Source organism: Ranitomeya variabilis, chromosome 2 (assembly GCF_051348905.1).
Source record: "Ranitomeya variabilis isolate aRanVar5 chromosome 2, aRanVar5.hap1, whole genome shotgun sequence".
Classification (NCBI taxonomy): domain Eukaryota; kingdom Metazoa; phylum Chordata; class Amphibia; order Anura; family Dendrobatidae; genus Ranitomeya; species Ranitomeya variabilis.
Genome location: NC_135233.1, coordinates 694,305,400 through 694,322,008, shown reverse-complemented (window position 1 = coordinate 694,322,008; position 16,609 = coordinate 694,305,400). Strand labels below are relative to the sequence as shown.

The window sequence follows — 16,609 nt, the reverse complement described above, 5'->3', positions numbered from 1 at the left end:
TCCCAGAAGAAAAGCCTAAAAAATTCCAGCCCTTTCGGAGACCCCGCTATAATCAAAAACCAGATTACAGGGGTAAAGGAAAACAAGGTAGATGGAGCTACCAGAAAGGGGGGGATAGTAGACCCAAAACCAAGGACTCGAGTTACTCAGGTCCGAGGTCTAGCTACCATAGAAAATGACGCCATCAGAGTAGGGGGTCGTCTAGCCGGATTCCTAGAAGGTTGGAAGGAAATAACAACAAGTCCTTGGGTGTTACAGGTGGTGTCCCAGGGATACAAAATCGAATTCACCTCCCTTCCGCCCGAAAGGTTTCTGGTGTCCAGCTCACATCTAAAATCATCATCCCCCATGTGGTCGGATATACAGGACCTCCTAAAAATGGCGGCAATTGTTCCGGTCCCCCCTCAAGAAGAGTACAGAGGTCATTACTCGAATCTCTTCTCGATAACAAAACCATCGGGAGAATCGAGAACAATAATAAATCTGAAGCACCTAAACAATTGGGTGGTATACAAAAGATTCAAAATGGAGTCAATTCGGTCTACCATTCCTCTGTTGGGAAGGGGTATGGTGATGTGCACTCTAGATCTAAAGAGTGCATATTACCATGTTCCCATTTACTTAAACCACCAAAAGTTCCTGCGGTTTGCGGTAAACATGGAAGGGAAGATCTACCACTTTCAATTTCGTTGTCTCCCCTTCGGCCTGGCGTCGGCTCCCAGGGTTTTTACAAAACTCTTGGTAGAGGTGGTCGCATATCTGAGAAATCAGGATTTGATGGTAATTCCTTATTTAGACGACTTTTTAATAGCGGCAGAGTCAGTAGACCAACTCAGGATCAACTGTCAATCCCTTATTTCCACACTAGAGAGTCTCGGATGGATTATAAATTGGAAGAAATCAGATCTAATACCGAAATCCAGAATAAAATTCCTAGGAGTCATGCTCGATTCAGAAACAAGAATGTCCTACCTTCCAGAAGACAGGCTAAAGGGTATAGTGAAAAAGGTCCATCACTTCTCCCGAGCCCGAAATACGATCAAGGACGGGATGATAATACTGGGGTTAATGACGGCCTGCATCCCTTGCGTGAGATGGAGCCAGTTTCATTCCCGGCAGCTTCAGCAGGGAGTTCTGAGGAGCTGGAACAGAAGACAGAACTCTCTAAATCAAAGACTGAACCTTTCTTTTCAGATCAAGAGATCTCTGGTGTGGTGGACTCTCTCCAAAAATCTCCGGCTGGGGGTACCATGGCTTCAAACCCCGAGTGTGTCAGTCACGACAGACGCAAGTCGGCAAGGTTGGGGAGGTCATGTCCTAGGAAGATATTTCCAAGGTCGTTGGGAAAGAAAGGACAGCAAGAAGTCTTCAAACCACAGAGAGTTGCATGCGGTTTGGAAGGTCTTAACGGCGGCACAACATTTGCTGAAGAACAAGCATGTAAAAGTATTCTCGGACAATACGACGACTGTAGCCTTCCTTCGACATCAGGGGGGCCCAAGACATTGGGCATTACAAGATCTGGCGGAACAGATCTTCAGATGGGCAGAGAAGTCGGTACTGTCAATCTCGGCTGTACATCTGGAGGGATCCAAGAACCAGTTGGCGGATTTCCTGAGCAGGAAAAGTGTATCCCCTACAGAGTGGGAACTGAACAGCGAAGTATTCAGGAGTCTTTGTCATCGTTGGGGGAAGCCGACTGTGGATCTATTTGCTACAAAGCAAAACGCAAAGGTCAAAACCTTTTACTCCCTAAACCCCTGGGAAAGCCCAGCTGCGATCGATGCCCTGTCACAACCCTGGAGCAACGGTCTTCTGTATGCGTTTCCACCTCTGGCAATGATTCCAAGAACACTCAGGAAAATCTGCGAGGACGGGGCCAAAGTCATTCTCATAGCTCCTCATTGGCCGAAACTAAGTTGGTTTCCGTTGTTAAAAAAATTGTCAGTGGAAGAACCCCTCCTGTTACCAGAAAGAGAGGATCTTCTTCTACAGGGTCCAGTCCTACACCAGAACCCAGGAGCACTTCAGTTGGCAGCATGGATCCTGAACGGAAGATCTTGAAGGCAAAAGGTCTTTCAGATTACGTCATTTCTACCCTTCAAGCCAGCAGAAAGCCGGTGACATCTGCTATCTATACAAAAATATGGAAAACATTTTGTGGATTCTGCGGGGAGATGACAGTTGATACTGACCATCCAGATATCCCGAGAATTCTTGACTTCTTGCAGTCAGGATTTCAAAAAGGTCTTAGACCAAGTACATTAAGAGTCCAGATAGCGGCCCTGAGTGTATTTTTTGATTTTTCTCTATCTACCCACCCCTGGATTAGCCGATTCTCTAGGGCGGTCCAGAGGCTAAGGCCATTAATTAGGAAATCAGTCCCGCCGTGGGATCTTAATCTGGTCCTGAATTTTCTGTGCGATCAGTCCTGGGATATAACTGGAGACATAGATATTAACAAACTCTCTCTTAAAACCGCGTTTTTAGTTGCGATCACATCGGCAAAAAGATTGGGGGAACTACAGGCTCTTTCGGTACAAAACCCGTATTTACAAATCTTTGAGGATAAAATAGTGCTTAGGCTTGATCCGGCCTTTCTCCCTAAGGTCGTCTCAGATACTAATATGAATCAGGAGATTGTTTTACCGTCATTTTGCCAATTCCCTAAAAACCAAAAAGAGAGATTTTACCATAACCTTGACGTAAGAGAGTCAGTACTCAGGTACCTTAATTTATCTAGACCCTGGAGACAGGACAATAACTTGTTCGTTCAGTTCAGGGGTCCAAATAAAGGGAAAAAAGCGTCTAAAGCGACTATCGCACGGTGGATAAAATCTACAATTAATTTAGCCTACAAAGCTAAAGGTCTGAATTCCCCAGTTAATCTTAAAGCCCACTCATCTAGGGCCATGGCCACATCATGGGCGGAGAAAGGGGGGGCTATGGCAGACCAGATCTGTAGAGCTGCATCATGGTCTAATCTTAGTACCTTTTCTAAACACTATAAGTTAGATGTAGTTTCACCTCAGTTGGCCTTTGGTAGAAAGGTACTTCAAGCAGTGGTCCCACCCTAAATACCATTCTCCTTTGGTATTTCTCCAGTGTGCTGTCAGGTGGTGACCTGGAAAACAGTAATTAGACTTACTGGTAATTGTATTTCCAGGAATCCATCCTGACAGCACTGTTAGTTCCCTCCCTATTGTTTGATCTTTATACTTATGTGATGTAACATTTGTATGATTGATTATTTTGTTGGAATAAAACTTGTTTTTTGCATCCATCCAGATGTGTTACTTTGGAAAAACACTGAAGGGTGGTAGGGGGAAGGGTCCTTTTAACCTCTCGTGTTTCCTGTCCCATCATGGATAAGAAGGATGTCCTCCAGTGTGCTGTCAGGATGGATTCCTGGAAATACAATTACCAGTAAGTCTAATTACTGTTTTTTGTGACGCGTGCGTCCAATTTTGGCATGATTTTCGGCGCAAAAAAAATGCATCATGCAGCGTCCTGTGCGCCCTGACGCTTGCGCCAAAAATGACGCATGCATCACAAAACGCAGGACAACGCATGTCCATGCTCCCCCATGTTAAATATAGGGGCGCATGACGCATGCGCCGCTATGCGTCGCCGAACCTGCGCCCAACGCAAATGTAAACGTAGCCTTATGCTCAGGTAGGGAGAGCCAGCGGCCTGTCCGAGCATTGCACTGCGATCCTTGTTCAAGTTGTAGAGCTGTGTGACTCTTCATCAATATGGACCTGCCTGACTGGGGATCTAATTGGCTAATAGGGATCTAATGTGCTTTTATTCTTCCAGTAAAGCCACATTCACACTTTAAGTATTTGGTCAGTATTTTACATCAGAATTTGTAAGCCAAAGTGAGGAGTGGAACAATCAGACAAAAAGTGTAAGGCCGGCGTCACACTCAGCGTATGTAAATACAGTCCGTTTTTTACGGCCGTAATACGCAGAAAAGTCCCCAAAATAGTGATCCGTATGTCATCCGTAGGCAGGGTGTGTCAGCGTATTTTGCGCATGGCATCCTCCGTATGTAATCCGTATGGCATCCGTACTGCGATATATTCTTGCAGGCTTGCAAAACCGACATCTAATGGATTTATGTGCTCAAATGTTCGTTAAAACATACATACAGCATGTGTGTGTGTATATATATATATATATATATATATATATATATATATATATATATATATATATATATATATTCTCTCTCATTGAGATATATATATATATATATATATATATATATATATATATATATATATATATATATATATATATATATATATATATATATATATATATATATATATATATATATATATATATATATATATATATTCTGTATTTATATTTAATTCAGCGCGATATATGTGAAAAGCCGGTAATTCAATTGCCGGCTTTTCATTTCTCCTTCCCAAACCCGACATGATATGAGACATGGTTTACATACAGTAAACCATCTCATATCCCTTTTTTTTTTTTTGCATATTCCACACTACTGTTAGTAGTGTGTGTGTGCAAAATGTGGGCGCTGTAGCTTGTAAAATAAAGGGTTAAATCGCAGAAAAAATTGGCGTGGGCTCCCGCGCAATTGTCTCCGCCAGAGTGGTAAAGCCAGTGACTGAGGGCAGATATTAATAGCCTAGAGAGGGTCCATGGTTATTGGCCCCCCCTGGCTACAAACATCTGCCCCCAGCCACCCTAGAAAAGGCACATCTGGAAGATGCGCCTATTCTGGCACTTGGCCACTCTCTTCCCACTCCCGTGTAGCGGTGGGATATGGGGTAATGAAGGGTTAATGTCACCTTGTTATTGTAAGGTGACATTAAGCCAGATTAATAATGGAGAGGCGTCAATTATGACACCTATCCATTATTAATCCAATAGTACTAAATGGTTAATAAAACACACACACACACACACATTATTTACAAGTATTTTAATGAAATAAAGACACATGTTGTTGTAATATTTTATTAGACTCTTAATTCACCTGAAGACCATCGTCCTGAAACAAAGTTAAAAAAACAAATAACAATATTCCATTCCTTCCGTCGTTATGTCCCATGATGTAAATCCATCTGAAGGGGTTAAATCATTTTACACCGAGGAGCTTTGCTAATGCACTCGCTCCTGCCTGTAAAACCCCGGGTACTGAATGGAAAGCAGTTTGATCTGTAGTTACCTTGAGTCGCTGTGATGCGCCCTCTGCTGGATGTCCTCATATGAACTCGAGCATGGGAACTTTTCCTAGGCTCCAGTTCATGAGGACATCCAGCAGAGGGTGCATCACCGCAACTCAAGGTAACTACAGATCACCCTGCTTTCCATTCAGTACCCGGGGATTTACAGGCAGGGGATTTACAGGCAGGAGCGAGTGCTTTAGCACAGCTCCTGGCTGTAAAATGATTTAACCCCTTCAGATGGATTTACTTCGTGGGACGTGACTGATCATCGGAAGGTATGAGATATTGTTGATTTGTTATTTTTACCTTTTCACAGAATGAGGGTCTTCAGCTGGATTAAGAGAATAATAAAATATTACAACAACCTGTGTCTTTATTTCATTAAAGGATTTTGTAATAATGTGTGTGTTTTATTAACCATTTCGTACTATTGGATTAATAATGAATAGGTGTCATAATTGACGCCTCTCCATTATTAATCTGGCTTAATGTCACCTTACAATAGCAAGGTGACATTAACCCTTCATTACCCCATATCCCACCGCTACACGGGAGTGGGAAGAGAGAGGCCAAGTGCCAGAATAGGCGCATCTTCCAGATGTGCCTTTTCTGGGGTGGCTGGGGGCAGATGTTTGTAGCCGGGGGGGGGGGGGCAATAGCCGTGGACCCTCTCTAGGCTATTAATATCTGCCCTCAGTCACTGGCTATACCACTCTGGTGGAGAAAATTGTGCGGGAGCCCACGCCAATTTTTTCCGCCATTTAACCCTTTATTTTAGCAGCTGCAGCGCCAAAATTTTGCACATGCACACTACTAACATTAGTAGTGTGGAATATGCAAAAAGAAAAAGGGATATGAGATGGTTTACTGTATATAAACCATGTCTCATATCATGTCGGGTTTGTGAAGGAGAAATGAAAAGCCGGCAATTGAATTACCGGCTTTTCCCTCTAACAGCGGTGCGTATTTCTCGCAAGTCACACTGCTCGTCCGTGTGTAATCCGTATTTTTCTCGCCCCCATAGACTTTCATTGGCTTTTTTTTTTTTTTTTTGCGCAATACGGTGACAAACGCAGCATGCTGCGATTTTGTACGGCCGTACAAGACCGTATAATACAGATCAGTAAAATACGGCTGATAGGAGCTGGGACATAGGGAATCATTGGGCCGTGTGTTATGCGTATTTTACGGACGTAGTTTATGCGCTCATACGTCCGTAAAACTCGCTAGTGTGAGGCCGGCCTAATAGAAACATATGCACCACTTCTGCATTTATCACCCATTCCTGGTTTTGGCTTACAAATACTGATGTGAAATACTGACCAAATACTGAACACGTGAATGTGGCCTTACAGTGTAGTCTATACAGTTATGCCAGGAAACTGCAGTAATCACATTTGCAAATGTCCTGTAATATTTTGTACAGTAGTTAAAATCCCATGTGTCTATTAGCTCCATGCGATCTTTGACACACTTAGTGCAGGAATGAATGTGTCGCATGGATTTATGTCTTTTTACATCAATTAAGGAATTTGCACTTCAGACCATGTGGGGTCATCATAACAGAACCAGATCCCAAACAGAGGACAACAAAACATTCACTCCTAATCTAGGAACTTTCCAATATTTATGGACACAACTGTTTATCACTTATCACTCTCCCATAATGACAGTTCTGTGCTGTGTTGTGTATAAATATGTGATTCTTCAGAATTTGCTTTAGTATATGCCTGATGAAGGGACCTGAGTAGTCTCAAGGTTGCAATTTGTTACCTTCTTTTCAGTTAGCCATTAAAAGGTATAGCATAAAACTAAGAAGGAGCGGGCACCGCAACAAGTATTGTTGTCAGGGATCAACCACGTGCATATAAAAAACGGAAGACACAAAAAAGAAAAGATATGCACACTAGTGGGATCAACCAACCATATAAATCTTTATTTAATAAACATTGCAAAAACAGGAGCAAAAGAAAAGGACACACAATTTAAAAAGGCCAAATGCAACGACCAAGATCCCCCAGGAGATAATATGCATACAATTGATCATGCATTTGTATAGGTACAATCAAATCTGGCAAAAAATATAGCAGTTCTTACAAACACATGACTGTGTATCATTAAATAACACACACAAAGATGGTAAATAGTTCTGCATCACAGGCGCCAATAACCTATGCTGCCAGCTGACCTCAAGCAAATGCCATCAGTCCATATGTAGGTTGATTTCACATATGTATCTTGCAAGGATAAGCAAAGTATCACAGTACCAATTCTTAGACTAATGCACGATTAACATAACCCTGCCTCAGCCAATAAACCTATAGTATAGAATAGGCAACCAGATAGGAAAAGCCTGCGGAGCGCTATACCATTTGTGATAAAGTGAGAAAAAAAAGATGTCAGCAATCCCCTAAAACGTCCAGAGGACGGCAGGTGCAAGATCCTACATTCAAATAACTAGAGTGCATGGCAGGGTTACCAAGAATCCTGTAAGGATCAGGACCCAGAGTGCATGGCAAGGTTACCAAAACTCCTGGGGGAATCAGGACCCCACGCGTATCAACGCTGCTAGAGCGTCTTCATCAGGGGAAATGTGTGTTATTTAATGATACACAGTCATGTGTCTGTAAAAACTGCTATATTTTTTGCCAGATTTGATTGTACCTATACAAATACATTATCAATTGTATGCATATTATCTCCTGGGGGATCTTGGTCGTTGCATTTGGCCTTTTTAAATGTTTTTAAATTGTGTGTCCTTTTCTTTTGCTCCTGTTTTTGCAATGATTATTAAATAAAGATTTATATGGTTGGTTGATCCCACTAGTGTGCATATCTTTTCTTCATTTTTGTGTCTTCCATTAAAAGGTTTCAACCACTGAGGACTCTCAATTCTAAACATTTTTCATGCGTCTATTAGAAATTCCTGCAGTGATGCACCCAGGAATACTTCTAACTTTATCTACAGCCTTTACATACTGTATTTTCTCTAATAATCTCTAAAATGATCATCCCTCTCAGTAACTAAAACCATCCAAAGTAATATTTAGCTAGGGAGATTCTCTCTTCAATGGACATTTAGTCTTGTTTATTTTTACACACATTTGTGTCAGAAAAAGACAATAGTCCACAAAATACACAGCACAAATGTTATACAGGACAGGAATCACTTTGCTATCGTGCCTGCTGATAACTGCATTTTCAACTAAAGTGAAAGTGAAATCAAAAAGTCACAATCTGCTGTTTATGGAAGCTCCTCTGTCAAGTTGGTGGAATAAAACATTAGGTGAACAAGCATCCCACTTTCTGCAGTTTGCATTGTGCGAAAGGAGATTGTTGACAGAAGAATAAAAACTAGGGAACAAATGGTTAATCTGGTTTTGTACTGTATAAACATAGGTGTCACAACTTTAAATGGGTATTCCAATCATAGACATTTTTGGCTTACCCACAGAAGAAGGTCCAAACCATCTGCCTGAAAAGGAGGCCTCACATGTAGGGATGAGCAGACCTGTGGAAGTTTGGGTTCAGCCGAAGTTTAGTCCCTCTCCTCCCCAGACTCGCAAACTGTGAAACGGACTTCCAGGAGAAGTCCATGTTCTGAGTTCAGCATCAGAGACCGGTATGATCCCAGAACTTTACAGTTTGGGTTCACTCATCTCTACTTGCATATGCTCAAGGGGAAACCTTATTCTGGAGTAAGAACCAAACTGTTAGACATGACTCAGCTTCTAGGTTGACTACTGCTTCTACTTTTACATGAATGCCATAGCTCACTATCTTGGTCCTCATTCAAAAATTCTTTTTCACAAGCATGTTCTAGTGTTTTTGCGGAGTGATCACGTGGACATTATAGTCAATTCACATGTACGTATTCACAATTCAGCAGGTACATAGATATTATCAAAATTATGTGGCCATTGCATACAGCATGTTTAACCCCTTCCCGACCTTTGACGCCATGTAGGCGTCATGAAAGGCGGTGCCAATCCGACCTGTGACGCCTATGTGGTGTCATGGAATGATCGCGTCCCTGCAGATCGGGTGAAAGGGTTAACTCCAGTTTCACCCGATCTGCAGGGACAGGGGGAGTGGTACTTCAGCCCAGGGGGCTGGAAAACCTAATCTGCCACCGATCACCTCCCCAGTCCTCCTTTCTGTCCCGTAATGTGGTCCGCTCCCCTCCGTCCTCCTGTCCGCTCCCCCCGTGCTTCGATCCAACCCCCGTGCGCCGATCTCCCCCCCCCCCCCCCAAACTTACCGAGCCTCACGGTGTCCGTCCGACTTCTTCATGGGCGCCGCCATCTTCCAAAATGGCGGGCGCATGCACAGTGCGCCCGCCGAATCTGCCGGCCGGCAGATTCGTTCCAGGTACATTTTGATCACTGTGATAGGTTTTATCACAGTGATCAAAATAAAGAAAATAGTAAATTAACCCCCCTTTATCACCCCCATAGGTAGGGACAATAATAAAAATAAAGAAAATATATATTTTTTTTTTCTTCACCCACTAGGGTTAGGGCTAGGGTTAGAACTAGTTAGGGTTAGATTAGACTATGTGCACACATGGGGCGGATTTGGCTGTGGATCCGCAGCGGCTTGGCCGCTGCGGATTCGTAGCAGTCTTCCATCAGGTTTACAGTACCATGTAAACCTACTGAAAACCAAATCCGCTGTGCCCATGGTGCGGAAAATACTGCGCGGAAACGCTGTGTTGTATTTTCCGCAGCATGTCAATTCTTTGTGCGGATTCCGTTTTACACCTGCTCCTCAATAGGAATCCGCAGGTGGAATCCGCAGGTGAAATCCGCACAAAAAACACTGGAAATCCGCGGTAAATGCGCAGGTAAAACGCAGTGCCCTTTACCTGTGGATTTTTCAAAAATGGTGTGGAAAAATCTCACACGAATCCGCAATGTGGGCATATAGCCTTAGGGTTAGGGTTGGAAATAGGGTTAAGATTAGGCTTGTGGATAGGGTTAGGGTAGGGGTGTGTTGGGGTTAGGGTTGGGATTAGGGTTAGGGTTGGGATTAGGGTTAGGGATGTGTTGGGTTAGGGTTGTGGTTAGGGGTGTGTTGGGGTTAGGGTTGGAGTTAGAATTGAGGGGTTTCCACTGTTTAGGCACATCAGGGGTCTCCAAACGCAGCATGGCGCCACCATTGATTCCAGCCAATCTTGCATTCAAAAAGTCAAATGGTGCTCCCTCCCTTCCGTGCCCCGACGTGCTTCCAAACAGTGGTCTACCCCCACATATGGGGTACCAGCATACTCAGGACAAACTGGGCAACAATTATTGGGGTCCAATTTCTCCTGTTACCCTTGCGAAAATAACAAATTGCTTGCTAAAACATAATTTTAGAGGAATGAAAAATTATTTTTTATTTTCACGGGTCTGCGTTACAAACTTCTTTGAAGCACTTGGGGGTTCAAAGTGCTCACCACATATCTAGATAAGTTCCCTTGGGGGTCTAGTTTCCAAAATGGGGTTACTTGTGGGGAGTTTCTACTGTTTAGGCACATCAGGGGCTATGCAAACGCAACGTGACGCCCAAAGAGCATTCCATCAAAGTCTGCATTTCAAAATGTCACTACTTCCCTTCCGAGCCCCGACTTGTGCCCAAACAGTGGTTTACCCCCACATATGGGGTATCAGCGTACTCAGGAGAAACTGGACAACAACTTTTGGGGTCCAATTTCTCCTGTTACCCTTGGGAAAATAAAAAATTGTGGGCTAAAAAAATCATTTTTGAGAAGAGAAAAATTATTTTTTATTTTCATGGCTCTGCATTATAAACTTCTGTGAAGCACTTGGGGGTTAAAAGTGCTCACCACACATCTAGATTAGTTCCTTGGGAGGTCTAGTTTCCAAAATGGGGTCACTTGTGGGGGAGCTCCAATGTTTAGGCACACAGGGGCTCTCCAAACGCAACATGGTGTCCGCTAATGATTGGAGCTAATTTTCCATTCAAAAAGTCAAATGGCGCGCCTTCCCTTCCGAGCCTTGCCGTGCACCCAAACAGTGGTTTACCCCCACATATGAGGTATCGGCGTACTCAGGAGAAATTGACCAACAAATTTTAGGATCCAGTTTTTTATCCTGTTGCCCATGTGAAAATGAAAAAATTGAGGCTAAAAGAAATTTTGTGTGAAAAAAAAAAAAAAAAAAGTACTTTTTCATTTTTACGGATCAATTTGTGAAGCACCTGAGGGTTTAAAGTGCTCACTATGCTTCTAGATAAGTTCCTTGGTGGGTCTAGTTTCCAAAATGGGGTCACTTGTGGGGGAGCTCCAATGTTTAGGCACACAGGGGCTCTCCAAACGCAACATGGTGTCCGCTAATGATTGGAGCTAATTTTCCATTCAAAAAGTCAAATGGCGCGCCTTCCCTTCCGAGCCTTGCCGTGCACCCAAACAGTGGTTTACCCCCACATATGAGGTATCGGCGTACTCAGGAGAAATTGACCAACAAATTTTAGGATCCAGTTTTTTATCCTGTTGCCCATGTGAAAATGAAAAAATTGAGGCTAAAAGAAATTTTGTGTGAAAAAAAAAAAAAAAAAAGTACTTTTTCATTTTTACGGATCAATTTGTGAAGCACCTGAGGGTTTAAAGTGCTCACTATGCTTCTAGATAAGTTCCTTGGTGGGTCTAGTTTCCAAAATGGGGTCACTTGTGGGGGAGCTTCAATGTTTAGGCACACGGGGGCTCTCCAAACGCGACATGGTGTCCGCTAAAGATTGGAGCCAATTTTTCATTCAAAAAGTCAAATGGCGCTCCTTCCCTTCCGAGCCCTGCCGTGCGCCCAAACAGTGGTTTACCCCCACCTATGATGTATCAGCGTACTCAGGACAAATTGGACAACAAAGTCGTGGTCCAGTTTCTCCTTTTACCCTTGGGAAAATAAAAAAAAATTGTTGCTAAAAGATCATTTTTGTGACTAAAAAGTTAAATGTTCATTTTTTCCTTTCATGTTGCTTCTGCTGCTGTGAAACACCTGAAGGGTTAATAAACTTCTTGAATGTGGTTTTGAGCACCTTGAGGGGTGCAGTTTTTAGAATGGTGTCACTTTTGGGTATTTTCAGCCATATAGAACCCTCAAACTGACTTCAAATGTGAGGTGGTCCCTAAAAAAAAAATGGTTTTGTAAATTTTGTTGTAAAAATGAGAAATCACTGGTCAAATTTTAACCCTTACAACTTCCTAGCAAAATTTTGTTTCCAAGATTGTGCTGATGTAAAGTAGACATGTGGGAAATGTTATTTATTAACTATTTTGTGTCACATAACTCTGGTTTACCAGAATAAAAATTCAAAATGTGAAAATTGTGAAATTTTCAAAATTTTCGCCAAATTTCCATTTTTTTTTCACAAATAAACTCAGAAATTATGTACCTAAATTTACCACTGACATAAAGCCCAGTATGTCACGAAAAAACAATCTCAGAACCGCTAGGATCCGTTGAAGCGTTCCTGAGTTATTACCTCATAAAGGGACACTGGTCAGAATTGCAAAAAACGGCAAGGTCATTAAGGCCAAAATAGGCTGGGTCATGAAGGGGTTAAGCTGCACACGACAGATGAAGAATCACAGCCCCTTTCAGAAAACGTTCTGCTATTTGTTGCAGTAGTTAAATAAGAAACCAAAACAAACTGACTATTGCTTGTCCTCCCATGGTCCTGTGACTGTCTCCGATGCTGCCTCACTCTCTGGTGTTTGGCTCCAGCGCTGTTGATGACATCAGTATTGCAGACAATTGGTGAGTTGACTAGCTTGTGCCATGTATATGGGCAGAGTTGTTGAGATTACTGATTGGCTGCAGTGCTGTTGACATGCTGCTGTTGCTGCTGCAGACAAATAAGAGACCAGGGCAGCAGCGGATGGCCAACTCTGGACCAGGTGAGGATAAGTAAACATATGTTCAAACTTTGTCTTTTCCCACTGTTTTTTGAGTGAGTTTATTTCGAAAAACCACATGAAATAACATTCAAACAACAAACTGATGAAAGAAAGAGAGCATGTCACTTTGGAGCGTTCTCCATCAGGAGAATATTTAACAAATTAACAAGTTCTCTGAAAGAGGAGAGCCCCTCTCATGGATGTCATACCAGTACGTGCCAGACTACACCTCCCACATCCATCCATTGTCTCTAATATTATCTGTATTACACCAACTACAGGGAAGTACGGTAAATGGCTGAAGCCTTTCAAACTGAAGGACCTTCTCACTTGCAAAAAAAATGAAAAACAACCATTATCCTCATGGTATTCTATATTAAAATTAATTTTAATACATGCATGAATTTAGCAATTAATAGTTTTATTAGCTAGTGTCACACTCTCGGGTTGTTTTTTTTTGTTGTTTGTTTATTGAGCCTGGTTGAATAAGGGTACTATAGTGGGCATTAGGCTGGGGCTACACAGCGATTTTAGCCTGGGTACAGGTCACATGGCCAAAAATTGCTGTATGCCACTACTACATGGCAGCGTAATGCTAGTGGATGGGCTCGTATTGCAAGCCATAGGGTACAGCGTTGGGAGAGGGTCCATTTATACTGACTGACTGGCAGCACTGAACACTAAACGGTTACCGGTCAGTAAACTTTTATCTATCGGCGGTCATTTAATTGCCTGTTTTCATAGATGGACCAAAGCAAACGATGTGCATTGATTGATTTATACTAGAATGGCAGGGTATGCGCACTGAGCAAAGTTCTCGGCAGTGAGAGTCTTTCACCTGCATTTGGCTGCGAAGTAGCAGCATCATAGTGATATTAAGCTACACAGCCAGTGCCTTTGTCAAAAATGCCATGTAGTGACCACAGAATTCAACTGCCAGTTCTAGTAATTTCCTTATGTTGCAGTTACACGTGATTATATGTTGATTTTTTAATTGAACAAACATTTACATTATTTTCTTTTCCCATAATAGGATGGCTGGTTGTGGTGAAATTACACACTCTACAAACATGTTGCCCTCAAATAAGAAGCTCGGAGAAGCTTGCTCCAACGGTGCTCCAAACCTTGCAGTCCCTGAATGTGCTATATGCCTACAAACCTGTGTACACCCAGTCAGTCTTCCTTGCAAACACATCTTCTGTTACCTGTGTGTAAAAGGAGCTTCGTGGCTGGGAAGACGATGTGCACTTTGCAGACAAGAGATCCCCGAGGACTTCCTAGACAAACCTACTTTACTTTCTCCTGAAGAACTGAAGTCTGCCAGCAGAGGGAATGGGGAGTATGCCTGGTACTATGAAGGAAGAAATGGTTGGTGGCAATATGACGAGAGGACCAGCCGAGAGCTTGAAGATGCCTTCACAAAAGGCAAAAAGAACACAGAGATGCTTATTGCTGGCTTTCTTTATGTAGCCGACTTGGAGAACATGGTACAGTACAGACGAAATGAGCATGGACGACGCAGGAAGATGAAAAGGGATATTGTAGACATACCAAAAAAAGGTGTTGCTGGTTTAAGACTAGACTGTGAGGCAGCGAATGTAAGTCCTGCAAGGGAAAGCTCAGCAGATGGCGCAGACAACATTGCAACTCTTGGAGCCTCTTCAGCCCAAACTACGGCTGTTTTACCTGTCAGACCTCTCTTAGCTCTCGGTAGCCAGACTGCAAATCCTACCATTCCACATACTGATGGCAGCACTTCACTTGATAATGCATTTTCTCAACTTCAAGTCGGAGACCATGCAGCAAGTAGAAATAACATTGGAGAAGGTGAGGAAGGACTTCCTCAGCCTGCAAGTAGAGTGCAACCCACTGATGCCACTGTAGATGACCCTGAATCAGATGACGACACCAGCCAGGGGATTGTTTCAGTGCAACAGAATGTATTTCTTCAGCAAAGACACGCAGTCATAGGGTCTGCCCAGCCACAACCAGATCTCCCTGCTGCAGCAGCTAATGGCGGGCAGAATGCCATTGTAAGGTCTAGAAGACCCGATGGACAGTGCACGGTGACCGAGGTCTAGAGATCTGTTTCTAAGGAGCCATGTGAGATGTCACTGCTTTAGACCAGACAACAAAGAAAATACTGACCCCCTAACTTGACATGTATCTTGTTTTAATTCAGTTTTAAGCTGGAAGGGCTATTTATACGTAGGTAACTGAAGAGACTGAGTTGACATGATGTAAGTGCTGAATCGGCCTGCTACTTTCTACATTGTATTTTAGTGCAGCTAAAATAGTAGGTATGGATCATTTTACATAAGTGAGTTGAAGTATCTCTTCTTGTTTATTGCTGTTTCAGAAATACAGCAGAAGATGTTTGGAGAGAATGGGGGAGCAAACATGGGAATGAGTGGAGGTGTTCAAGTATATTACTTTTATGCATAAATGTCGTGTAAATTTGTGTATTTTTAAGTCTCTCAATGTGCTTTCCCCATTGGGTTAACATGCGCTAGGACATAACATGTAAATGGACATGATTGACGTCTAAGTATTTAACACATTTCTGTTCAGTTGAATGGGGTTGTCCAGAAGAGAGAAATCTGCTTTTTTTTTTTTCTGTCCCCAAAAGCTGCGCCTCACTTGGCCACGAGCAGTGTCTGTTATTACTGATCATTCGCATTATACTAATTCTGAGCTGCAGTGCCAGATGCATCATATGGTCAGGTATAGCCGTTACTGGGGAAAATGGCTGATATGTTTTTCACCTCTCGGACAATTATTTTAATCTCACCATATAAGCCCATTTAACAATCATTATTTTATTCTTTTTTTAATACCAGAGGAGAAGAAAAAAAAGGTACTCCCATAGGAGTGTTTCTAGTCTTCCCTCTGAAGGTACCCCGTGCTATATGACTGGAAAAAGAAGTCTTGCGCCATCTGCACACGTTGAGTATTTTGTGTTTTTTTTTTTTGTTTGTTTGTTTTTTTTTTTTACTTCTGTATTTGTAAGCCAAGATCAGTCAGAGGAAAAGCATAATAGAAACACATCACCACTTCTGCGATTTTTACCTACTCCTGATTTTGGCATGCAAATACTGATGTAAAACACAACTTGTGCACGTGGCCTTAAAATTTGTCCATGTAACTAACGTGCTTTCTGCTACACGACTCTTGATCTTTCCTTACACCAGGTTTGGATATATTACCATCAGGAGCCTGTTAGTTCATTGCAGGACACCAAACAAAAAGAAGGAACCACCCCCAACAAAAAAAAAGAAAAACTGTTTTACTATTTATCAGATAAAGCGTATGTATAATATTTTAGCCCATATAATTTTTAAAAATATAGGGTCAAGACACAATAAAAAATATTTAGCTACCACAAATAATCAAAAATAACTTGAGACTTCAAAAAAAAAAAAAAAAAAACAACCTTGGGAAGTGAGGGGGGGTTCTGTCCCGACCTGACTGTGGAGGGGGGGGTTCTGTCCCGTCCTGA

The 16,609-nt window shown here is 42.4% G+C and overlaps 1 protein-coding gene across 2 annotated transcripts in view; it reads left to right on the top strand.

The window, feature by feature from the left end:
- RNF146 (ring finger protein 146) overlaps window positions 1-16,342 on the top strand; it is a 31,262-nt gene extending 14,920 nt beyond the window's left edge. For both annotated transcript variants that reach the window (XM_077289419.1, XM_077289420.1), the window contains exon 2: window positions 14,144-16,342. In XM_077289419.1, coding sequence (XP_077145534.1) covers window positions 14,145-15,191 — 1,047 coding nt within the window. In that variant the 5' untranslated portion in view covers window position 14,144 and the 3' untranslated portion in view covers window positions 15,192-16,342. The remainder of the gene's footprint in view (window positions 1-14,143) is intronic.
- Window positions 16,343-16,609: the final 267 nt, after the last annotated feature.